General features: G+C 39.7%; 1 protein-coding gene across 1 annotated transcript in view; it reads left to right on the top strand.

The window, feature by feature from the left end:
- LOC308375226 (neurocalcin-delta A) overlaps positions 1-24,196 on the top strand; it is a 48,122-nt gene extending 23,926 nt beyond the window's left edge. The window contains exons 2-4 of the mRNA XM_080851318.1: positions 19,589-19,983; positions 20,521-20,626; positions 24,059-24,196. Of these exons, the coding sequence (XP_080707444.1) occupies positions 19,606-19,983; positions 20,521-20,626; positions 24,059-24,156 (582 nt within the window). The 5' untranslated portion in view covers positions 19,589-19,605 and the 3' untranslated portion in view covers positions 24,157-24,196. The remainder of the gene's footprint in view (positions 1-19,588; positions 19,984-20,520; positions 20,627-24,058) is intronic.
- The last annotated feature ends 3,652 nt before the right edge of the window (positions 24,197-27,848 follow it).

The following is a 27,848-nucleotide window of genomic DNA, read 5'->3' as shown; positions in this document are numbered from 1 at the left end:
TACTCACTCATGCATACTCACTCATGCATACTCACTCATGCATACTCACTCATGCATACTCACTCATGCTTACTCACTCATGTTTACTCACTCATGCATACTCACTCATGCATACTCACTCATGCATACTCACTCATGTTTACTCACTCGTGCATACTCACTCATGTTTACTCACTCATGCATACTCACTCATGCATACTCACTCATGTTTACTCGCTCATGCATACTCGCTCATGCATACTCGCTCATGCATACTCACTCATGCATACTCACTCATGCATACTCACTCGTGCATACTCACTCATGCATACTCACTCATGTTTACTCACTCATGCATACTCAGTCATGCATACTCATTTGTGCATGCTCATCCAGCAGGGAGAGCTGGAGAGCTGACACCTGCCCCAACTCCAAGGCACTTGTTCTCTCGGTCATGGCCGCAACAGAGCAAGCACACTCTCGCAGTTCGTTCACGAAACGCATTCTAGTTATTATTGTATTGTATACTCCTGTCCTATTATAAATGTTGATACTTCTACGCCTATATGTAGCAGTTACTCCACATTAAGTATTGTATTCAAAGACATTTATTGTCTTCAATTAATAATCGATATTTTTATATTATGCGTATTTATCCAAACTTTTTAAATACATTCCTAACATAGTTATACAGTGGAGCTCATATTGTTCCTTATACATGCACATTTCAGAAAATACTGAAACGTACGTACCACAATATTGTATCTGTTAAAAAAGTCACACTCGATAATACGCGATAATAGTGTTGCCATAAACCTTACAGGCTTTTTCTTCCAAATAATACACTGACAAAAAAAGTTACGGTTTGAAAAATACCACGCAGTAGAAAGTAAATTGTAAACAAAACTGTACTCCGGTCCAAGTATTATTCCTTTATTTTGAGGCGAGCCATGCCATTTGGAACTAATTGGTAGAAGAGAAACGTTTCCACTTGAGCATGTGTGAGTGGAGATATGGAAAGAACAGGAGCATTTAAAAAAATACATTTCTTACCAAGCTTTACATTTCAAGCACAGTGAACCATAATGTGATATGGAGCTACAGCTTGATCTACTACCTCACTATCTGAGGGGGAACTGGATGAGTAAGTTTGAGTATTTGAATACCACACTAGGAGATCATTTATAGGATACACTCTTTATCTTGTTATGCTGTTATAGCCCATAGGTTAGGGTTAGGTTATATAAGCTCTGCAACTGTGTGATTGGTACACACAGGCTAAAATTAGGCAAATGTGTTTCACTCTCTCCAAAGTGCCACAGTGCACACCGTTTATTATAGTCTCTGGCCATAGTCATGGTCAACCTCATATAGGCTACAGCGTAGCCTAGTTTTAGCTTTGTCAACTATGGTAGTCTACCTTCTCCATCTATCTGCAGCTATTATGGGATACGGGAACTAATTTTCTACATCCAATCTGTTTTTGATGAATCTCTCTCTTGATTGTCATTACAGTAGATTCCCTTTTATGGCTATAAAAACGATCATACAAATGTAGGTTTATTTGAGGCTGTTACTCTACCCTACGCTACAGACAGCAATATCTGACCATAGCAACTCATTTCATTTCTCTATCTCTCATTACCGGTATACTAAATCCTATTCTCTTTATCATTATAATAAATCATATTCTATCTATATTATCATTATAATAACTCATGACAACTTTTATTGTTCATTCCCTATTGATCATTTGTAGCACGCAAATGAATCAAGTGATCTAATTGTGAGTCAGGGTGGGAGCTCTTTTGAGGTTTGTTAGTGCAACCAAACATCACGTATTCACCGTGCTTCACGAAGCTGTGTTTAACCAATCAAATTCATCAAAACTTTTATCTAACTATTTTCTTAAGGCTGTCGAGGAAGTGTCTATTGCTATTGTTTTATTGCCTAGACCTAATGAAAACACTGAGTGGAAGATAATTGAAACAACTTTATGGACAGACAAATCTAACTTCAGGTGACAAATCTTCATGAGGCGTAGAACATATGAAAAGAGGCTAGAGAAGTACTTGAAGCAATCTGTCAAGCATGGTGGAGGAAATAGGATTGTCTGAGGGTGTTTTGGAGCTGGGAAAGTTGTACATAATAAGACATTTCATCCTACTTGGGGCCTATGAACCAAAATGATGCAAGCCCTTGTTAGGGATGAAGCGGTCAACTGCAATGCAGTACACTTTGTAATTGTTGTCAATGATCAAGTTTCAAGCACAAAATTGTCATTTCAAACTGGGGACAAGCCTATGCCAGGCTGTAATTGTGACAAATGCATAAAAGGTACTTTTGGCATCCTCTCAATCCATGCTACTGCTTCTTTTCCTAGCCACTACAGGGTTTTTCCTGGGTCAAAATGGGTCTTCGGTGCTGCCCCCCCAAAAAAATTGCGCGCTTTGCGTGCACAGACTGTGTTAACGTGACATCTTATTAGTAGATATCTATGTAGTTTTTTTTCACCATTTCAGAAATAATGGTGGCTATGGTAAAGTGCTGATGTGTGTAAACCAAGGAGGACTCAATTGCGGAAAAATATTATTTTTTTAATTTTATTTTAAAGTCAGGTACAGAGGTCACAACCAGCCTGTGAACATTTCACCCTCTGCCTTTTGGTGCCCTAGGTAAAATTATTTAACAAGTTCACGGTCATTTTAGGCTACATATATTTTTAATAGGCCAACTCAAATCTATTAAAGCCTATTAACGAAGTTCAGAGTCAAAGCTATAGTGAAAAGGCAGGGTGTAGCCTAAAAGTGTGTTGGCTACAAACACTCATTAAAAACCGATGGTAATTATCTGGGAAATAGTCTCTAACTGCAGTCAAGTTGTCATGGCTTGTGTCCAACCATTGTGAATTTGTCGTAACATTAAAGAAGATCAATCGCGCGCAATTCCAGGATGCTTTATTTTCATTGGTTGCTGGCTTAAATTTTACCCAGATACAACAGATACAAAATATATGGTTTTTCTGATTGGCTATTGTGTAGCCCATTTCTTTTTTTTTGATTGGCTCATAAGTGGCACCTCACGGCAGAACTACAGGGGATTCGGGGAGACGTGCTTAATTCCTCCATGGTGAGGGCAGCGCGGCCAGGTCATGTTTGCGTGCTCCGGCACATTAGATAGCCTAGAGTTTTTTTCAGCGTGAGAAATACGATGTGTGGCGGGAGTGCGTGATTAAAGACCGAAATGAGTGACTGTCACGCTCAATGCGTGTCACTTGAGAGCCCTGAATTATATTCGAGATGCAACACTAATCTCCTGAAAGCTGAGCTTTCATTGATAAACGAATGCGGTTGTCTGCCTCTCCCGAGGTCCCGCGGTCTACTGTTACTCGTTCAAACGGATAGACAAATCAATTAGGTCCTCAACATAGCAGATATTTTTTATTAAATTGAAAGCCATGAATACCGAAAATGGAATGTTATGCTCAAAATCACCGACAACTGACAGTCAGGATAGGATGCATACGCAGATTGAGTGATTGGCAGCTTGCCGCTCTGTCCATTCGCGCAACTCACAGCGTATTGCGTATTAATCAGCCAAGAAGAAAACACACTTATCAACTCGTTTACTGATCAAAACAGGACGATGATTCGGCTGTAGGACTCTTGAAACATATTATTGAGAACCTATTCCCTGACAGGCATTGCATGCGTGATGCATATATGATGTTTAGAAGATGTTTAAGTATAAGGCACTTTTTTTGCCTTATAGGCGCTTGGCAAAACTGCTTAGGCGCGCGCCTACATTTTCTCTATGCAGGAAAAACCCTGCACTATTAGCTAGAGTGGGTATGGCTCCTCATATGCTCTGCTGAAAACATAAATAAATAATGTAATGTCAGAAAAGACTTGTGTGAGCAGTGACTATGAGGATTGATTAACATTGGGTGTGGACAAGTATGGAAACAGCCAAACAAAGGACTTTTTAAGTCCTTATTTAACTTGAGTGAAGGACAGAGGTATGGCTCCAGAGTAACTGGCTGGTAGGGTGGCATGAAGGTCAGTGGTTACACAAAGCACCAATGACCCCTGTCAGCACACAATCTAAGGGCCCCTGCTGCTGTGTATGACTCTCTTAATCCCCTGGAGCAGTTACAGGAAGCAGTAAATGGTCAGTTGAGTCAGTGGGTATGATCTTGGATGATCCCCACTGGGACCTCCTGTGGAAAAGCCCTCCCTAAAGCCCAAAGTACATTTGCTCAGAATAGCATGGCAGCTGCCCCACAGTCCAGCTCTCCTCTAGCCCCCCACAGATCACACATCAAAGTCTATTAAGATGTTTTATAGAGAACGATGACAGAAAGCACTCTATCCTGATTCTTGCCATCATGCAAATGGATGTAACTTTTCCATGTGTATAGTAGAAATAATATTCCTATGTATTTACATGGAGGCTATTCATAATTTTTAACTATTTACGTTTCTATATCAGACTCAAACAAGTTTTATTCGCACAAATCTGCACTACCATGTTGCTAGAAATGGCAACTAATTTAGGTATGGTTTTAAGGAAACATTTGGACATTATTTTATGTTAAATAATTATTCATATGTTTTATCATTCAGGTTGTTTTGTTATAACTTTTGTAATAACTCGTATTTAAGAGGAGACGCCCAACAGCATGCCTGACCAGCTGCTGTCTGGTCATGGATCATTTTGCACTGGGGATAATGACATGGAAAGAGGGAAGAAGGCATCAATGGTGTGAAATATAATTGATTTTTCAGCATGACTAAGCATGAAATGCCAAGATTGTGGATTTGCTTGCATATACCTAATTCTTCTCAAATCTCTCTTTAATAGCTTTCTTACAAAGAATGATGTAGGTATCAGGCATTATTCCTTTAACCTAGGAAGTGACCATAAGACGCTAACGGTGTGGCCATAAGAATAGAATAGAAAAGCCTTTATTGTCATTGTATTTGCATACAACTAAATTTGGAGTGCTTCTCCTGTTGGTGCGACGAGGGACAACATATAACACAACAATATTACATATCTAAAAACGGTAGGAATAGCATACAAATATATATAAATATTAAGAGTACAACAAAGTGCAGTGGAATAGATTAAAGTACTTATATATATATATATATATATATACAACAATACAACAACAGTACACATAATAATAAAAACAGAGATGTTATGTGTGACTTGCAGTCAATAAAGTGAAAGTTTAATGCATGTATTTAGTGTTCTGATGGCCGTAGGGAAAAAACTGTTCCTAAGACGTGTGGTCCTTGCTCTAGAGGATCTGTACCGTCTGCCTGAGGGTAGGAGAGTAAACAGGTGGTGGCCTGGGTGAGAGGATTCTTTTAGGATGTTATTGGATGTTTAAGATGCTTAAAGTACAAAAAAACGCACTCGCAAGCTTGTCTCATTGCTTATTTATTTTGAACAGTTTATCTACAGACGCGTTTGGGCCTAAGCCATGATCAGTGTATAGTGTGAACACCAGAATGGATGCTTTTTAGGGTGAAGGGTAACAGGTGAGCTGCACCTAAGGGGGCACAGATTCACAACATGTTCGCACAAAACGCACAGTACTTCAGACTGTACAAAAAAATCATATCAAAAAGTTGCCAAACTCAGCAGCCTGAATTAAATATAGAAAACATAATAATAATAATAATAATAATAATAAATATAGCTGCAAGCAGCAATGGAGGGTTCATGCAGCGAATCGGCCAAATTCGATTGGCTGTTGAAGGCGAATGCTTTCAGAACGCAATCTACTGATAAAGCATGGTCTTTAGAAAGTCCGTGCCAATTTTGGTGAAGATCGGATCAAATTCGCGACCTGTGCAAACTTTTTAGTGTTTTGGATTAAATTAAGGTCAAAGGTCACCAAATGTATTGATTGTCCCCCAGATGGGGTCAGCAGTCCATGTACCAAGTTTGGTTTTGATACATTACAGGGTTGCCGAGATATGAGCTCACTTCCTGTTTGGCGGCTTAGGATAGTTAGGAAACACATACTCGGCACTAGGGATGCAACGGTACAGTGTGGCCACGGTTCGGTTTGTATCACGGTTTTTGGGCCACGGTAACGGTTCGGTTTCGATATATCAATATTATCCTGCCGCTAACACGCATTAGGTTGTATTTGTCTTTTCTATTGCAAGTCAACAAGGTGCTTCTACTCACACTTGCAGAGACAATGCAAGATGCAATTAAATGTAAAAAGGGCACATGTTAAGTCAAATCACAAAATGTATTTTAAACAAGGAACACTATTCTGGCCTTCTGTCAAAAACAGGCAATATTAAATATAGTAAAATGCAGTATACTGTAAAGTAATGTGAAATGTAAACATTGACATTATTCAATAAACATTGTCATTCACACACTTAAACCCTAGAAAATACTTAACTGTTATAAATACACCCTTAAAGAACAACAGAACAAACCTCCTCTCTCCTAGTCACTTCGTACAGTTCTGAAATTATTTTGCTGCTAAAATGCGTGCGGGAGGGGATATTAAAACGAGGATCAATGGTCTTTATCATGTGACGGAATCCCGTGCCTAAAACTACTGAATAGGACTGCATGTCTATCCCCATGAAGACGCCCATTGAGTTGGTTATTGCCTTGTGTTTTTCGGAATTTTAAGCATATTGTTGCTGAAATGCTGCAGCAATGGATGGTTGTGTTTTCGGCGACAAACCGTGCTGCTCCACTTAGTTACAGCCGGGTGATGACGGGGCAAGTGGCTCAACATGTTGGATGTATTACCTGTGGAGTAGGCGATCGTAGTAAAGCAATGCTTGCACACCGTGCTATGCTTGCCGACGATCTTTTTCCCTTTGTCATCATACTCCACACTGAACCCAAAATGTTCCCATACAGCTGATTTGTAAGATGACGGTGCCTCTTCAAATTGTATTTTCTCCTTTTCTTGTTGACTCGCCATGATCGTGCTGCAACAGGGAAAGTTTCGTTTCTCCTCACATGGATCTCCAGTGTCTGCATTCAGAGCGCTGATTGGCTCTTGGGAAAGTCAGTACAATTCTGATTGGTTGTTGCATGGTTGTGGAGCGCAGAACTCATCCCCTGGGTCCCAAGCAGTCATGGCTATCGCCCAATACATGCGTGCATTCATTATAACCACATATTAAATTAAAAGTTTAATGTCACCCATACCGTAATATCGCGGTTCACCTGGGTCAACCGAAACCGAACAGGGCGAACCGAACGGTTCGCTAAAATACCGAAAACCGTTGCATCCCTACTCGGCACTGATTCTTGGTAAGGCCTCCTTCATAAAGGAAAACAGCATGGACAATAGGGTGCATCATTTGCCCCACTTTTTTCAAATCTTTTGAAAATCAATCTGTACCTAGACTCATTTTTTTACACTTACTAAAATAAACTTCCATGAGAAATTGTATCAAATTCCATGAATATCTAAGGGGTCCACCGAGGGTCTGAAGTTTCCTACTAACAACGCCCATAAAGCTAGGCTGAAATTATCAGTTTTTCTGAAATAACGCCACAAATAATGGATTTAGCCCTATAATGTTAATAAAAGTTGAATATAAATATGGACATTGCGCATCTTTTGGTGCCAGTTGTATGTCTCTATCGTCATAACTTTCCGAGATATGACAATATCAAGTACATTTTTCTTTCAAAACGCATTGAAAATTGCCCTTGCCAGAAATTTCCACAATAACACTGAGGAAACTCATGAATAGGTTTCAATACAAACATCAATGAGAACATATAGAATACTTAATAGCTAAGTACACTCTGGCAGTCAGAACTTTACAAGGGGTTGAGAATGCATAATTTATTATGATAATTCAGAAATCCTTACTATATTACTATAACTTCTGTACCAACAGAAAAGCAAACAATCCTAAACAGTGAACACTAAACAATAAACATTTATGAAATAGAAACTAATCAAAATAACTTTTTGCAGGAAAAGCAACAAATAGTAGGTCCTATCTTAAATACATGAATGAAAATGTTGATACATAAATCAATTTTAAAGAACATCACACTTTATCTCTCAGATTTGGTGTTTCCTTTCTGTCTGCTTCCACCACCTGCATAACATTCTGGTAATGTTCTTCTCCTCTTGCAGAGGTGATGAAGTCTGTGCTGAGTTTTATATTACGCTCTGCACTGTCATTGACAACATTCATGGCTTCCAAGTTAATCAAGGCTTCCTTGTAGGCTGGGTGAGCAGGCCAGGTTGAGACATGAGTGGTGAGGAAATAGAATATGGAAGAGATACCATGCATGCATCAGGTCCCACTAGGTCTGCCAGAGTTGTTTTTTGTGTGATCTTTCCTGGAAACTTTGGTTTACCGAAACCGGAGCCATTTCTATCAGTTGGGTGTGTGCAGGAGCCAGATAGCTTGACAGCCAACAAGCTATTGGCTAGGGATCTCTTGTGCTCTGCAGGTACCTTGTTGCTGAAGAGGGCTAGTGGTACCATCTCAGCTGTGAGGTACCACAGGTGTCTCCCGAAAGCCTTCACTGCACTCTTTGAGATCACAGCTGACACATGTGAATATTCAAGTAAGTTCTTGAAGAACTGCAGGTCGTTCCATGGTGCATCAATGGCCACGGAACACTGCAGCCACCAAGATGAATAGAGAAGTGTCACAAAAGTGACAAAGTCTCTAACTTTGTCAGACTGATGTCTGGAGGTGATCTTGCCAGTTGGGAGCTGAGCAATTTCATCCTGGAGCAGAGAGATCTTGATTGAATATAACACCTTGGCCATCCAGCGAGCCCGGTGCATAGTACCTGGTTGCTTGAAAGAGAATGGTCTCTCCTCTGGATATGCATCTAGGAATACTAGGCACAGCTCTACGAATTCCAGGTAGTCATCACGCTTTTCCTGAAGACTTGCTTGGGCAACTTGAACCACATCATTCTGTAGATTGTGAATCACCTTCCGGGCTGCCACAGAATAAGATGTCACATCTAATCTGCACAAGTCCTGTGGTTGTCTCTCACGTAAGAGAGAGAAATTCTTCTTAAACCTTGAAAAGAGAGCCACCTCTGGGGATTTAGATACTTCAATCTTGAGGTCTGTGAAGACATGGTCCAGCACAACTTCACCAACATGATGCCTGCAGGCTGACCACCAGAGAGCGCGACCCACCTTCTCCTGGATGCTGATGCAGGCTGCAGATAAATGGCCTGTGTTGGATGCTGTGGTGTCAAAGGCAATGTTGACCACTCTGTCTGCACACATTCTTCCAGCAGGTTGCATGTCAGCTCACTGATAATGATTCCACAGCCTCGACCACTGCCAGGTGTGTAAAAGGGCACGCCCAGAAGTTTGCTGTCATGGGTGTTCCCTACAGATACTGCTAACCTCTCTCCAGACTTGTTTGGTGTCATCACAGATGGTGTTAACTTTGGGTCCCAATGGACAGTAAGCATCTTAGGAGGTTCCCAGTTGTCCTTGTTGGATGTTGATATTTGCTTTGCCATCTTTCTTCTTGCAATGGCTTATCTGCCATAGTGACAAAGTACTGACAAGTACCACAGGATACAATATCTGGACTATGTAAGATAATTGTGTGACAAGATGTAAGACGTAAAGATACTTCAAGCTGAAAAGACTGCAACCAGTGAAAGCCAGTTAATGAAACTCAAGTCTGTTGACTGTTGTTGTACACCTGGCGACCTGACCTGACCTGTTGACTGTTGTTGTATAAACTGAAATCCTTTGAGAACACTTGAACAACTGGCGACCTGACGGACAAGTAAACTGTTCTGTTCTATTTTTATGACACCGAGACTACCTTCACCTCTGGTTTTTATGGATATTGCGATGACAAAATGCAGAAAATTTAGACAAAAATGCAATATCACAAAAACCAATGAAGCAAGTGATATAAAACCGGTATCAAAAGATGCGTAATAGCCACATTTATAATCAACTTTCATTGACACCATAGGGCTAAATGCATTATTTTTTAAGTTACTTGAGAATAACTGATTTTTCCCTATGTCCGTATAGGTAACAACTTTAGAGGCTTGGTGGACCCCTTAGACATTATTCAATCCAGCAAATATTCCACAGATTTTCTTTTCATTAGTATTGTCACATTTTAAATTTGGGTACAAGTTCAATTTCCAACATTGGGGCAAATGATGCACCCTAATGGACAGCAGGTTGATGTTCTTGTTCTGACCAAAGCAAGAATCGCTGAACAAGCGCAGCCTCTGAGCGCGGCCAAGAGCACCACTCAACTGTTGATGTAAACAGTGGTCCAGAGCTGAAGCAGTCATGTTGCTACCTTTCCTGTTCTCATGCTCCATCCAATTGTACAGATTGACATCCTCCACTACTTGCCTACTTCCCTTCCCATGGTGAGTAACAACACCAAAGACATACATGTGAAGCTGTCTTGAGTAGTATGCCTGACCTATGGGGGTTCTAGGGAGTAGCAAATTCTGCATCATGTCGAAGCACACAGTCACTGCATCATGATCTACCTTCCCCAGTAAATCGTAGAACACCCGTGCTCGTCTCCTGTGTAGAATGAAGGATGCAGACTCACTTCGCTTCTCTTCTTCAGTCAAGCTGGGGTCCTTAACTCTCGTCTGAAACCTGGCACATGACGAACAGGCATCTGTTGCAGGATGCCCAAACCCAAGGTTAAAGTGCTGTCTGAAAAGAGTGTAATACAGTGAGTAGCTGATGACATCGTGATCTTGTTGTTCAAATAGCTTGTGCATTCTTTGCACGCTGAGGTCACTGGGAAAATATTTACGGCCTGGTGCTCCCCGTCTTCCATAATGGCTGGCCCTACATGTAAATGTTTTGATGTGTTCCATCACAAGCTGCTTCTTGGCATCACTTTCTGCCACCTTGCGAGCACCACCCCTGAGTTCTGGTCTGGCTGTGGCATTGAGTGCATAATACCTTGCCACTCGAGACACACGATCCTTGCCAATACCTGCAATGACAGAAAAATTCCATTTATTTGTTTGTATGTAGGTGTGTTTGTAGTATGTAGCCTACTGTATGTCTTGTATTTTTTTATTTATGTATCTATCTATCTACATATTTATTCATTAATTCATCCATTGCTTAATTTATTAATTCACAGAATCCATTCACAATGACATTAGACATCTCCAACAAGGACATTTGTGATTAAGCAGTGCATCAGACAACTAAATGGCAGTCATTCATACATTTAAAAAGGAAAACCTATAGGCCTACCTACTTAGGCTACAACCTACTTATCTGCATTCATTCAACTTGCAGTAAACTTGTTATTTATCAAATAGCAATGGCTTATGACCAGCCAACTAGGCTAGGACATTTGTGCCCAAGCAATACATCAGAGCAGTGGCGTTTCTACATTCTCCGCTGTCCCTCTCTGCTCTGAGGGGCAGCGGTAAGCTATTAAGACTGTTGCCATGGAAACACCAATGCGTGTGAAACAAAAGTCGTGTATGAATAATATAATTCATAAAAATCTAAATGAAACTCACCCAATACGCTGCAAAAGGTGGCCTTGCAGACAGGAATCTTTGTCGGGTGATCTTCGGTCAGCAAATTATATTCATTAGTGATCTCCCTATCCTTCTGAATGTCGCTGTTGCCAACCTTTGGACGTCGCCGCTGAACTTTTTTGACAGAGATCAGCTGTTAAATAACTTGATCCTGCTCGACTTTGCTAGATGCTGAATAAAAAGATTGAAAGTTTTTCAATAGATCCCCTGGAGTCAATGTGTCTGCGTGACAGAAGCTAGTGGCCTTCTTGTGAGAACAGGTAACTGCCGGCATTTTGCCTCCTCCCGAGTGCCTCATTTTCTTTTTTTTTTTTGCGTTGATGATTTGCTTTTGATGGCTTACGTTTTTTCCCCACCCCAGAAACCATTACAGGTTCATCCATTCCGTCAAATTGATTCATGTTGTATTGTTTGATAAGTAATAATTGTCGGTTTATCAAGAAGATGACTAGCACTAGGATGACAGCTGCATTCAGTGAGCCACGTCTACTGTTTACATGGAATGGTGCGCGTGGAATGGAGCGCTGTGATTGGTTTAGCGGATGTATAGCATTCTGCAGAGAAGGGAGACTGGCGTTTGTCGCGGTTTGGAAAGAAAGGGAGAAAACAAGGTACAATAACTCGGCGGATATCGCGTTTTGCCTAAAATCGAATATGGACTTTTCAATACCGACAAAATACAATATTGATTTAGGTGAGAACTCAATTTATTCAAAAATGGCGTTTATCGCGTTTTGGAACCAAACTCTTCATATATAAACTACAAATGTTGTCTCTGACTCACTCTCTCTCTCTTTCTCTCTCTCGCACACAGTCTCTCACTTCACACACACAATTTTCTCTGTCTCTCACTCTCAAAAATTCTGCACATAGAATTAGCGTAATTCGCTTACCCGTCTCCCGTTTTTGAAGCGTTGGCTCGTATTCTTTTGCTGATTCTGAGAGTTAATACTCTGTCTCGAAGGACCATCTGTTAGAATATTAATAAGCACAGCACGCTAAAGTTGAAGAATGGACCGGAGGCAGAGTCAGTTTTCTGGAGGTTGTATTTCAGCGTGGAGACCCCTCTCAGCTGTTGGTTCAAGAAAGGTCTACCTTACCTAGCAGAAATGTGTTGGCATTTATACAGTTCAGGTTACATTACAAAGGGAGAGGGGAGGGCCACACCCTTTAGGTGACAGAAAGGGGGGGAGAACAGTGAGGGGTTCACCTAGGGGGGGGAGGGGGTTGATACCAAGTTACAGAGGGTTCTAGCAGGAAGAGGGGGAGGAGGGGGGTCACATGTCATTTGCATTTGGACCTCAGTGAGAGACAGACAGAGAACACATCCAAAGTGAACAGGATAGCAGTATTTCCAGTTCTATCACTTTGGTCTTTCTTCAGTCTCCCTTCCATATTCAGGGGCCACATTGGGGCCCCTACATGCAGCTGGGCTGGCAGATAGAATTCAACAAAAGCCATTGTTCCTCCCACAGTGGAGGAGGAGGAGAGAGAGTAGTGGGGGAGGAGAGAGAGGAGAGAGAGTAGTGGGGGAGGAGGAAGAGGAGAGAGGGCCAGGGGGTTTGCCTACTATATGATGACCCCTAAGGTCTCTCTATTCTGTGGAGAGGAATGTAGATTATTCTACTGAATACTGAATAGAACTACCTATGCTCTGGATTCCCATTTCATGAAAGTAAGTGGGGAACACTGCTTAAAATTCTATATGAGAGTCATTTTAAAAGCTGTGTTTTGGGGTTGGTTTTTAGTTGAATGACTGGTGAGTCAGTTGAGTTTTTCCTACATTGAGAGTAAGAGTATCTTTACCAGTATCCCATCTACACACCAAGAATGTGTACACACTCAGATGGCAGTTGATTTGAAAACAAACCCGTGATTGCACAAGATGCTGTTTTGCAGCTTTTCTGAGCTTTATTTACTGAGTTCTTGACAAAAGCACCACTTTAAGCACATAGCATGTATGAATTGAGTTCATCCACCATCTGACCATATACCTCCATTCTTTAGATGTGTATAGCAGTATGGGGTGTGTATGCGCATCCAGCTCTGCAAAACTAAGGGTAGAGTATCAATGTGTATCAGTTACCCAGTAACATCGAATGTCATGCACCCTTTTTGATGGCATTGTTTCAATATCACAAGGGCTGAAGCACTTAATGCTCAGTCATTTGCCAGCAGAAAGCTTCTGTGTTTTCTCAATGTAATCTCGGCGATTTGCTTTTGTGTATTTAGTATGTATTTAGGCTGCATGTGAGATTCTACATTTATTTTGGCACACATCAGTATTGCCCTATCCTTACTTGAGTGTGTGAGCATTTAGTTCACACACTCTTTTTGGTCTACGGTTCATTCATTTGGGATTAGGTTATTCGGCCACATTTGAAGTCTTCACATCTCTACGGCAAAATTTGTGATTTTTTGCAGTCTGCTAATCCAATAAAAGCCTTTGTTGACAACTGCTGTTATAATGAGCTGTTTATTCGTCTAAGAAGCCATAATCTGACATAATTAGAAATTCCCATGTTCATCAGTCTTTTTTCATTTTTCTCTTTAAACATCCCACTCTTATTTAGTCAAGGTTTAGAGTTTTTTTTTCAGTGTGACAGATAACCCATTGAAATCACTACAGCACAGTGCTCCTGTTTCCAAGGCAACGCAGACTTGCTGCTTCTTTTCATGTGACCGTGGGGCTCTGACGTTCGAGTGTGTGAGGGGGTGGAGGCAGAGTTCTGCTCTTCAGCTGCTGAGAGAGAGTCTAGAAGAATCTTGTGGACTTTGATGAGTCTTGCAGCCTGTTGCTATACCTCCCTGTTTCTGTTTTATTTCACTGTTGAAGCTTCTACAGCCAGAACATTAACAATCAGGTTATGGATTGTTGAACACATCAACCAACAAATCAGCAAAGAGGTAAGGCTTGTCTTGTTAAGCTGATTTTGTCAAAAAGAAATCTACAAAATAACAAAAGAAAGCAAACGTGGTTATCGTCTGTTGATGACATATTAACCGATTCACAAATTGGTGTTTGTGTTGGTGACAGTCATTTGCAAGCTTAGAAAGTAGGCTGCTGTTGTGTCCCTCTGCAGCCAGTTTAAATAAACAAACAGACATGGAGATGATGTAGATTGCCATTCCCTTGGGGGAGATGGCTCGCTCTTCCTCTTTTTCCCGTCTTATACACACTTACGTGACCTCCCCGGCTATCTTTAACCCCCCTTCCCCATCCCCCACATACACGCAGGCACACCCACTGCTGCTCCAAAAGAAGACAGGAAATAAGAGGGAAATGCACTCAGTCCCTTGGGGCTTGGAGATTCAAGCACAGTTTTCTGCTGGTTAATATTGTGTCGAATGATGTCAGCAACACATATCATGAAAGAGGGGCTTCACCCCAAGAGTCATTTTCAACGGATGTTCTTCCTGCTTCTGGTCAACATGCGTATGTGTTCTCATAAAGATGCTTACCCATTTCAATAAGCAGTCAACAAGCAAGGTTCTTGTTGGTAGTGGTCTCTATTGTGCAAAACAAGCATGCTTGTAGACTTGTAAACGAGTGATTGAATTCAGAAGGAATTATGAGCAAATGCCTAACACCTGAAGTGCATGATGAAAGATGCAGAGGAACACGAGGAGATACTGTACACCATTGCTTAATCAACATAACCAAATAGCCCCCCCCCACATCAAACTTCATAGTGGACGTTCAAAACACTCAGTGAACACTCTTTATGCAGCTTGATGGGGGGTTGAAAAGCGTCCAGTTCATAATTCTACGTCCAGTTCATAATTCTAACAGTGACTATAGAGAATTGTGAGGGTATTTATATAAACACAGCATAGTTCCTATAGAGAATTGTGAGGGTATTTATATAAACACAGCATAGTTCCTATAGAGAATTGTGAGGGTATTTATATAAACACAGCATAGTTCCTATAGAGAATTGTGAGGGTATTTATATAGAAACAAACACAGCATAGTTCCTATAGAAAATTGTGAGGGTATTTATATGGAAACAAACACAGCATAGTTCCTATAGAGAATTGTGAGGGTATGTATACAAACACAGCATGCAGGAGCCTGTTTGAAGCGATATTGCACTCTGGTGGAGGAAAATGATATAGCATCCCGAGGGTATCCACCTGGTCGTGATGCAAGTCTCAGTGCTCATCTTGTTCAAATGTACAGGGTGGTCACTGACAGAATGTGTGTGTAGGAGGCGATTAGTCCTTCCACAGCTGCTTTCATGTGTTGTCTGTCCTATCATCTGTCCTATTCAAGCTTGAGAGCTGTGTCCCAGTGCTTGTGTATTTATATTGAGTGTGGGTTTAGGCAAGGGAGAGTTTGTGGTTGTGTGGGAGTCATATAGGATTGGTCTTATCTATATATTTTTCAAATGGAAAATGTCATTTTTTTAATTTTACACCTAGACAGACATATAGATGGACAAACAGACCTTTATTTTACCCAAGGGCAAATTGTAGTGTTACAGCAGCTATTCAAATAGAACAAAAATGACAAAAACACATAATAAGAACATTGGAAACACAATATGTTATATACATATAAGTACACACTGTACAGCATTAAAGCATACACCCACCTTAAACATGAAGATATGTTTTGTGATTCGCAAATAATTGAAAGATGATGAAACCCAGTGAAATCCATCCCTTTGAACCTAACTGAAAATATAAATACACCAATCCCTACAAATACACCAAACGTTTTTACTTTACAACCCTGTGTTCCTATTGTCATTCCTTACACCTCCATCAGTAAATTTAATCAGGTATTACTGAAGGACCTGTTACAAAGACAACATTGAAATATAGTAAACATATACGTACTTCAGACACAGAACAATATTAATAACTGAAAGTAGTAAATTAGGCAAGTTCATTGACCCTTCTTGACACTAAGCAACATACTGCCGTGTCTAGCCGGTTCCACTCTTTGAGGATGAGCAACATCAGTGCCTTGATGTTTTAGAGAGAGTGCTGCTGAAATGTTCTCTTTAAAATTCCCAATCAGTTAAATAGAGTTGAAATCATGTGGTATAGGCCTACTTGGCCACTGCATCATTTTCACCTTTGCCTTCCTTAATAATGCAATTCTGGCCTTGAAAGAAAGTGCATGAATATTGATCTCAAAGCATGATACCCCCACACTCATACTACCCATATATCCTTTTTCACTGCGAGGGATAATGCCCTTCTCATTGTAGTGCAACACCATACATTTGGGATGGCATGAGTGCTCCAAATTGAATTAGAATGACTCTGAATCCTACAAATCTGAGTGTTGAGGTCAAAACAGAGTGTCTGAGTGTTGAAGTCAAAACAGAGTCTCTGAGAGTTGAAGTCAAAACAGAGTGTCTGAGAGTTGAAGTCAAAACAGATAAGAGAGAAGTGTGCTAATTTTTGCAACATGCCCTTTTATCATTTTAACAAGAAATTCCAATTTTCCTGTTTAGTTGGTAGTTGATCAACCACTGTTGCAGTGCAAACATTGCATTACATAGAAACCCCACATTTTCAGATGGGGTGTACTCATTTATGATGCATATGACTGTAAGTCTTGTCAAATTTTTACCTTTACATCACAGGATATTGTTCATTATGGGCCACACCTTGAATTTCGATTGATGGCTAAGGCCTGCTTGATGTGCGTGGCAACTGCATCTGTTGGTCACCTGTTGATTTTCATTTAGGCCCCCATGTTTACAGGTCGAAGCATACACGCATGTTAACAGGTCGAAGCATGCACACATGTTAACAGGTCGAAGCATGCACACATGTTAACAGGTCGAAGCATGCACACATGTTAACAGGTCGCAGCATGCACGCATGTTAACAGGTCGGAGAATGCACGCATGTTAACAGGTCGAAGAATGCACACATGTTAACAGGTCGCAGCATGCACGCGTGTTAACAGGTCGCAGCATACACGCATGTTAACAGGTCGCAGCATACACGCATGTTAACAGGTCGGAGCATGCACACATGTTAACAGGTCGCAGCATACACACATGTTAACAGGTCGCAGCATACACACATGTTAACAGGTCGGAGCATACACACATGTTAACAGGTCGAAGCATGCACACATGTTAACAGGTCGCAGCATACACACATGTTAACAGGTCGCAGCATGCACACATGTTAACAGGTCGCAGCATACACACATGTTAACAGGTCGCAGCATACACACATGTTAACAGGTCGCAGCATGCACACTGCATGAATGAGACGCGTGTCTCAGGTGCGTTTCAAGCCGCTGCAGCATGAGTCATGTAGAGTTTCGCCCTGTAACCTATTTTTCATGCGTGAGGTAAGCATAAGTAAGCTATTCTCAGCGAAAGGAGACAATTAAAAGATGTTTTAATACTCATATTGACATACCAGCAACATTATATAAGCAGGTTTGATATCTGCACTATTGGTCAAGTGAAATTATATTTGTCAAGTGGTATGATAAGGTAACAGAACATTAGATGGGCAGTAGTTTTTTTGCTCTTTCTCGCTTGCCCTCGCTCTGAAAGAGGATAATACAATTCATGTGACTGATTTCTGGTAACAACCGGTCTTAACTTTTTGGAAGACTCGTCAGCAATGGATGATGCCAAACTGATTGAGTATTGACAAACTCCAACTGAATGCAGAAAGATAGGGCTGGCAGGAGCAGCGCCGCAGCAGCACCTTGGGCAGTGTGAATAGACACGCAACCCAGCTGCTGCAGTCATGCACACACAATGCTGCCAGTGTCAACAGGCCTAACTTGGTGAAATATATTTCCTGAACAACTTTTTGTCTGAATGGTCTGAAGGTCTTTATGAGAATTCAATGAATGACTTGAATCTTCATGAGCTATACTGTCTTGCTGCGATATCTAGTAAAGTGAACATGCAAACCAGCTAGTGTCTTCACCCCACAACAAAAGAATTGTAGACAACTTCACAGCTCCAGGACTGTGTCCAACACGGACTGCTACAGGACCAATTCAAAGAACGTTTAGATAAATACACTAATACTTTCACTAACACAAAGGACACAAGACTGATGTTAACCATGCATGCCAAGCTTTTCATCTCTGAGCATCTTTGTGTGATCATTTACTATCTAGCTTTGGTTTGTTATGGTGCTATTGGAGGTTGGACCACTTGGACCACTTGGATGAACGCGGGGTGCATACCTGCATATCAAATAGACTACACTGAAACACCGCTCCCTGTGACCCCATGAGTATTAGTAACACACACAAAATGGAAGCGGCATGATTTTTAATCTAAAGCAGCCAGCAGGCCTTTCCGGACAAACAGTTTGAACAAACAAACAAACAAATTAAGAATAGCACAGAACAAGCAATACATGGCATGCATGGTTAACATCAGTCTTGTACATGCTTCGACCTGTTAACATGTGTGCATGCTCCAGACAACACAATTCCACAAACATGATATACAGTATTGCCTGCATATCTGTGCTATAGACGTGAATGAATGTTGTGTGTTTTGTTTGCAAGTTATCGATGTTTGTGTGAAAAGAACGATACTTAAGAAATGTCCTCTGGCACAAGGTGGCACCATTTCACACCTGCTCCAGACTTGGCCCCTCCACCTATGTACTCGGTAGTATCCCTGTGTTTCTTTCATACGTTCAGAACTTGATTCCTAGTTTTAACCACCAGATCTTTAAACTCTGCTGCTCTAGAATAGTAGGATAAAGTTCTTCCACAATCAATTCTTTGGCAATTCTAAAACGAATTGCATCTACAGTGTCACTCTACTGATTTCATTAAGGCTGAGGATAGTGGAGACAATGTGAAAGACCAGATTCATTTTGGGCTGGCTATTAACATGAAGGTTCATTCAGTTCTTGTTGGAAGTGTTACAGGCCATTGGGGGAATCCACCTTTATTTCAAAACTTCCATTACCAGAATGAAATCAAGTTTGCTTTATCTGGTTGGATTGAATCTGACATTTGAAGACTTAACCTGTAGTTATTGTATAAGTGGTATGACGATGTTTTTTTTTTTTTTTTATCCTGTAGTTCGACCAGAGATCATCATGGGGAAACAAAACAGCAAGCTGCGGCCTGAAATGATGCAGGACCTGTTGGAAAGTACCGACTTCACTGAGCATGAGATCCAAGAATGGTACAAGGGTTTTCTGAGGGACTGCCCCAGTGGAAATCTCTCCATGGAAGAGTTCAAGAAGATCTATGGCAACTTTTTCCCTTATGGAGATGCCTCTAAGTTTGCTGAACATGTGTTTCGCACCTTTGATGCTAATGGCGATGGCACAATAGACTTCCGGGAGTTCATCATTGCTCTGAGTGTGACATCACGCGGAAAGCTGGAGCAGAAGTTGAAATGGGCTTTCAGTATGTACGATCTGGATGGCAATGGGTATATCAGCAAGTCGGAGATGCTGGAAATTGTACAGGTATCAATATGAATGTTTGCTTTCATACAAAAAGTTCATGTGTTACGATGTTCTTGGGAATTCTGTGTTGCACAGATAGATTAGATTGGAAATAGATTTCTAAACCACACAAAAAAGATTTACTGTTACAAGGCGGATATTGGATATATATATAGACATACCATCTTTTTATAGAAGGATTTTTATGCAGTACAGTTTTGTTTTATAGACATTAAGTTGCAATTGTACAACAACTCCACACAGCGGTGCCCCACTATCTGCCAGAGGTGCGTCCCAAGACCTACGACAGTTAGCCCAAACTGTGGATAGCAGCAAACACTACATTTTGTGTACATACATACCTATGATAAAATATAATTCATAAAGTACAAACAATAGGACATCACTGACAATAGTTAATAATAAAATAAAACAACTATACTCTAATAAAACTTAACAGACTATTGGGGCAATGAAAAAAATCTTGTAAACAATATTTTTCCCTTTAGCTATAATTTGAATAGCTTTTTCAACTCTTTTCAAATAATTCTGTGACAGGCCATCTACAAGATGGTGTCCTCTGTAATGAAGATGCCAGAAGATGAATCAACACCAGAGAAGCGAACAGAGAAAATCTTCAGACAGATGGACACAAATCGAGATGGTAAAAGCTTTCTCTTTGAACTTTTCTTCCTATATCTGAACTGAACCTTATTAGCACTTACCAAAGAGACATTGTAGGTTGAGGGTGATTTATCAACCTGTGAAGAAAATGCAGTCTGTGTGTCCAAATTTCTCATCGTGCTGTTCTTGTCATGAGGACTGAATACCGCAATAATTGATAGGATATTATGTACTTTATTGATCTCTGAAGTGAATTTCATTTATTTATTTTTAAACAGACAGACCTTACCTGTCTACCATATTTTCTCGATTATAAACCGCACGGTTTATAAACCACATGACAATATTTGATGTCATTTTATAAAACAAACAGGTGTGTAGGTCACTCATGTGCAGAGGTGTCAAGTAACGAAGTACAAATACTTCGTTACTGTACTTAAGTATAATTTTTAGGTATTTTTACTTTACTCGAGTATTTATTTTTATGGCAACTTTTTACTTCTACTCCTTACATTTTAACACAATTATCTGTACTTTCTACTCCTTACATTTTTAAATCAGGCTTGTTACTCTTGGTTCCGGTTTTGTTTTTAAAAGTTTCAAATGTGCGCCATCCAATACAGTTCAATGGCGCAATCCAGATACTGATACTGATTATCCAGCGTAATTGGATGAAGCATAGAAACCCATAACACTCATTGGTTAGGGCTATCCATCTTCTTTACGCATGACGCAAACAAGACAACGGAGGCGAACAAATGATACAACGCGCGTCAATGGCAGTGTCAGAGAAAGATGGCACAGAAAGATGTCTGAAGGGTCTGAAGACGCTAGACAGTAGTGGCGATGGAGAACAGCAAAACCGTCCACATCCCTGGCCCTACCTCAAAGAATTGTTCGAAATCGTCGGGTGCAAAAAGGATCATGCGGTGCAAACTTTTCGAACCCAAGAACCACGTAGGAATTGCTAACAGCTAGTAGCATGCTTACATTAGATAGGTGGCTCAGACACCGTGCAAATCCTCAGACATATTTTTCAGTTACAATAATGGGGTTTTTACATTATACAGTGTAACTCGGTAACTTTCTAAAAATCAAAGCAAAACAAATTAAGGGAACAAGTACAACAAGGCCATTACAGCTGTTTACAGTGCACTAAAAATACCCATGTATGTACCTGCCCCTTTTAATTTTTAAAGCTGAACTATATCTTTCACTTTGAATTGAAAAGCTTTAAAACACTATAGGCTACAGTATATTTACTAACCCTCATTACAGATGATTAGCATTACATAATTGGTTTGTTATTGAATTGAAAGTGTTCCATGAAATAAATATGACATTTTGAGTTTTTTATTTGACTCCTGTCAAGCTTGAATTTCTGGCAGAATATGCGAAGACTATGAACCTAGTTGCAAAGGCCCTTGATGAGAGACGAATGTGCAAATGGGGTGGAGGTCTACTTGAATTCCAATAAAGTTTTTTACCATGTCTTGGGCTCCATGTAGCACTCATCAGCTATTAAATTAAGCTTCTTTTTTCTCACAGTCGTGTCAATTATATTAAGTCGAACTAGTTTATCTTTAAATGTTTTTTTTTTTTTTTTTTTACTTTTTACTTTTATACTTTAAGTACATTTTAGAGCCTGTACTTTTTTACTTTTACTTGAGTAAAGAGGTTACGTCAATACTTCAACTTTTACCAGAGTATTTTTAAACTCCAGTATCAATACTTTTACTTAAGTAACGAATGTGTTTACTTTTGACACCACTGCACATGTGTATGAACCCCAGTTTATTCAATGTTCCATCATCCTGACACGTAGAACAAAATGCCATGGGATGGGACACCCTCTCCTTGCAGCTTCACACACTTCATGGAACATTATAGAAACTGCGTGATCAAGATACCTGTTTGTTTTATAAAATGACATCAAATTTTGTCATGTGGTTTATTTACTGTGCGGTTTATAGTCGGGAAAATATGGAAGAAAAGTAAGCTCTGTCTGTTCAATTTTTTTTTTTACGAAATTCCCATCATCAATAAAGTAAATAATATCATTTGAGTTAAAGAATAAGTGGTATCTCTTGCTAGATCCTCCAGTGTCACTCAGGAATAAGATTTTCACTTTCACTCTTTCACAGGGATCTTTTACAGATTTGAATCTCAATGAAATGTGATGTGTGTTGTATTGTACCCTGATATGTTGTTGTGTGCACATATTATACAGCCGCGGAAAACATTAAGAGACCACTTTTAAAAAATTATCAGTTTTTCTTTTTTTACTATTTATTGGTATGTGTTTGAGTAAAATGTACACTTTTGTTTCATTCTATAAACTACTGACAACATTTCTACTGAAATTCAAATAAAAATACTGTCATTTAGAGCATTATTTGCAGAAAAATGACAATTGGTCAAAATAACAAAAAAGATGCAGTGTTTCCAGATATTGATTTCTGATCTCTTCCTAAGTTAAAGCATTAGTATTGTGTAGTTTAAGAATCTACAGTGTATATGAAATTGTTTTCTTTGCATTATTCGAGATCTGAAAACATTCCATTTATTTTGCTATTTTGACCAATTGTCATTTTTCTGCAAATAAATGCTCTAAATGACAATATTTTTATTTGAAATTTGGTAGAAATGTTGTCAGTAATTTATAGAATAAAACTAAAATGTTAACTTTGCTTTAACTCATACCAATACATAGTAAAACCAGATAAACTGATCATTTTAAAGTGGTCTCTTAATTTTTTCCGTGCTGTATATTGTATATTTTGATGTCTGTCCCGTTGATTCATCTTTTAAGCTTTGAGACAGGTTGATGTACGACACTAAAAGATAAGGATATCGGAATACAGGAGTGCAGTTAAACACAAAGATGTGTTTGCATAGCTATGTTTTCATTTTTCATTAGATTAATAGATTTAAGATAATTGAGTCCATTAGCCTTCACCAAATGATGTGGTCTGGCGAATTGTCGTTTGTCTTTATGTTTTTTTTTTCACATGGTCTGTTCTTTGTGCACTATAAGGTCATTTTGATTTCCCTATTTGAAGAGAGACCTATACTTATGTATTATTATCTTTCTTGATTTTTAAGTAGTAAAACCAATGTGACTTGATTCATGAAGTTTCAACCCCAATGTATGATTGATAATGATGGGCCCTCAAAGCTTCATATGTGTGTGTGTGTGTGTGTGTGGGGGGGGGGGGGGGGGGGGGGGGGGTACGGGGGGTACCCCTCAATGACCAGGCTGTGATTAGGAGAGTTTCTGTTCAGTTGTATGCAGCCTAAGAAAGATCTCATGACCACAAAACCTGTTGTGCCCTTCATTGGTTGTTTTCATATCATTCACGTTCATGAGCTTTTTCTCTCAAAAGGCAGAACTTCCGTCCCCTTTGTGATGTTTTCCCTATTATAATGACATAACCAGAGACTGAACATTATATTTTGTGTGTTTTCTCAGGCAAACTTTCTCTGGAAGAGTTCATTAAGGGAGCGAAGAGTGACCCATCCATTGTGCGGCTGCTGCAGTGTGACCCCAGCAGTGCTGGCCAGTTCTGATAAGGAGGCCTCATCTCAGACGTCCTTCACCCCAAATTCTAAAATGTATTTATGTATTTTATTTCAGTTGTTAAAACTGCTATACCTCTCTTCTCTCCAGACTGTATAACTGAGGGCTGTCCCTCAAGTCTGTCTATGCCTATGTCTGGGTCTCGGCCAACTGCACTCTAATGGACACAAACTTTTTCTTTGTGTTACAACTTGCAAACCTTAAGACACACTCATGAAGACATGCTTTTAGCCAAAGCTAACTGGCTGTGTTTACACTCTAGAATGGGATCCTTAGATGAATGTGAATGACAGCCAAGCACTGTTGAAGATTAGAAGCGCCAACCAAGTCGCCTGATGAGTTTTTAGTCTAGTCTAACAAGGTGACTTTATAGGAATTGTTTTGAGATGAAATGTTACGAAGGAAGTATAAACAGAAAAGGAAAGAAGGCCTTACAGTTAAGCATATAATGGTAAAGGAAGTATAAACAGAAAAGGAAAGAAGGCCTTACAGTTAAGCATATAATGGTCAAATGCAAAGACTCCAGCTAAGGATTACAAGCTTTTTGGTATCGAGGCAGGGATAGATTAGGAAATTAGCGATGTGGTCCAGCAAACGTATGTATATCTTGTATGTGTCAATGCCTTAATGAAGTCTGTTCAGTCAGCTACATTAGTATACTCCCATGACCCTACATGAGTATGTGTTGTAGATGCAGAGAAAGCAGTAGATTTGTAGGGATTATAAAATGGAGAGAATTTTTTCACAGACTCTTAGGTAATGTTTACAAGGCGGATGTTTTGCCTCTATCTGATTTTTTTTAGACCGCCTTGGTGCACCCACTAAAATGAGTGACTCAAAGGTGATTTCTATTTTCATACAAGTCCAAACTGACCCTTGAAACATCCATACGTGCTCAAATGTTTTAGATGGCACTGGTTGGACATAAGGGGGTTATAACAAAAACGACACAAAAGCCAAAATCAGGAGTAACATTCATCAAGTTGGTTGGTTTGCAAGTTGTAGGTAACAAACAGTGCATTTCTTAAATGTTGCAGCACAAGAGAAAGAAACTCCTAGTTTTTTCCTGGGAGTGGGTAGCAATGATTTCTGAAACCTCATTGCGAATGATGTCCATGGATAGAGGGCAAGTTGTCAGTAGTGGTATAGAAAACCTTGATGTGACAAATGTGACAAACCATAAATTGTGAAGGGAAACATTTTAAATGTTGCAGAAGCAGTTATTCATACACATAGAAAAGCTTGTTCTACCACTGACACAAATGACATAGGAATTCCGTGTACTTTATAAATTCCTGTCTGTGGATATACAATTGCATGAGCAGTTATTCGATTTCTATCCAATTCATTACCTCATGTGAATGTGGCACAGCAGATATTGAGATATTCAAGCCATGCTCTTTTGTCCTGTTTACACTGGCATGACTCATCGGATTTGTGCCATTTGTGAGCAAAAAGTTGGAATTGGGTTACATTTACCATAGAGTGTAAATATAGCCTTAGATATCCTGTCTGAAGAATGTGACATTGTGATTCTAGTAAAGATGCTGAGAACACATGCTTAGGCAAAACACCGGATGTTTTTATCCATACTAAACATACTATTTTTAAGTATGAAAACTGAAGTATGTATTGAAATAATTTGAGGATGCGAACTCATGTGAGTTTGTATGGTTGTAAATGTGTGCTCATGCTAATTTGTTGTAATCAGATGTTGGTATGCAAACCAGAGGACACCTAGAAGAGACAAAATCACCTTCATTTGTGGTGCTGCATGTGCTGCATGTGCTATTGAAATTTTCTTTTTGCAGGTTTGCTTTTGTAAAGTAACAGAAGGAGATGTTGAATGGTTTTGATTGTAAAGGAGGTTAATATGCTGACATGTCACTCTTCAACATCACTATCTCAGAATCCCAACCAGTTTGCTGGGAAAATTGGCAGCAAAACAGCAAAAACAAATGACAGCCCCTATATTTGAAAGGGGGGGGGGGTTATTGTTTCACAGCGAAACATGACACAGTGAAACGTTAAAGCAGAACCTGCTTTGGTGGTCACAAATATCTTGTCAAAATAGAGTATTTTCATCTGACATTGTTTATGAAAAGAATTCAACACAAGTTTTATTGTAATCCTTTAAACATATATAAAGGGTTGAGCACTGCTTCTAAAGAGCCAAGATCGAAATACATTTGCATTTAGTACCAGTATATCTCTGATACATGCCAATTCATTTTCATTTTTGTTCTTTCATTGCCAGATATTTCCCATGGCCACTACTTTTCAGATATGTCCTGATGTTTTCTCAAAAAACAGGCAAATTTCTGCACACCAACTCTATATCACCAATTTAACTCTTTAGGGGATAATGTCGTACATACGGTTGTATGCTAAACTTTGGGCTTCCCTGTGAAAATGACATGACATTTCTTTTTCTGATCTATTCCTGGCTTATCCAATGCAGTTTTCTTAGTCTTCCAAATCTCACCTTGACGATCATAGTTACCCTTCACAGCCATTTCTTAATAACATTTAGGTCTTTGGTCATGGCAAGACAGAGATGCTTTGACTGACCTCTGTGCTGCTTTTTGGCCATTCTGTCAGTTGCTTAGAGGAACCCATGTTTGAAGAGTTCAGAGTTCAGTTGCTAAGTGACCCATGTTTGAAGAGTTCAAGAATGAATCAGTCATGAGCGGACCATTCAGTGTTCACCATCCTTCCGAGTCCTAACAAGTCTAATGTGCATACACATTTGAATATTTTTGAATATGTGAGTATATGACTGTTTGATTCAGGGGGTATACTTGATTCTTTCCATTTTAACAAAATATGTATTCTGCCCTTGAGTGTGCAAACTTTGGTGCCCAAACGTATGCATACAACTGTATATATTGTGACTGAGAGACTAGATATTAAATATTCTGATGGTCTCAATTGGACAAATATGAATGATCTATTTTGAGCTGGTGCTTGTGTAACTTTGAAAGAGCATGACAAAAGAACAGATCAGAAACTATAGTGATTTTATTGTGTATGCTTTTGTTTTATTATTTGAAATATCTGGTATAATTCTGTATTACACACATCATCTGGTGCCAAATATGAAACAGTATTATAGAACTGTACATTGTACAATAGTCATTTGTTTAACAAAATGTTTGTAATTGTTATCTTTTGTAGAGTTTGTATGGTCCTGTTTTTTAGATTTGAAACCTTGTACTCTGTAGTGGGTATCCTGTCAAGTATTGATTAAATCTCCCAATTGTTATGTGCACAAGATAAACTAGCCTGTGTCATGTTTGTTTGAAAGGGAAGATGTAACAGTTACAAGTACAAAATAATGTATTTTTAAGAGGACCTATACTGTTCATTTTCAATGTTATTTTTAGGGTCTACTAGAATAGATCTACATGCTTCAATGTTCCAAAATCACATTATTATCTGTAGTCGCCCTTTGTTTGAAATGCCCTGTTAGAGCTCCAGCCCTGATTGGTCAGCTGTGTGGGTAATACGAATTGCGTTCCAAGAGTGCATCATCTTGGAGGAAAGGGATGAACCAGCAAAGCATAAAAGGTCCTGTTTAATAACTCCAAGAGACTGTCCTCGCCCTAACCCTAACCCTAACCCTACAAGAGACTGTCCTCGCCCCCTGCATTGTTTAACTTTCACCTCTACTCTTGTGGGC

The sequence above is a fragment of the Sprattus sprattus genome, assembly GCF_963457725.1.
Source record: "Sprattus sprattus genome assembly, chromosome: 14".
NCBI classification, from domain to species: Eukaryota; Metazoa; Chordata; class Actinopteri; order Clupeiformes; family Clupeidae; genus Sprattus; species Sprattus sprattus.
The sequence above is the reverse complement of the archived record's forward strand: the minus strand, read 5'-3'. Positions and strand labels throughout refer to the sequence as shown.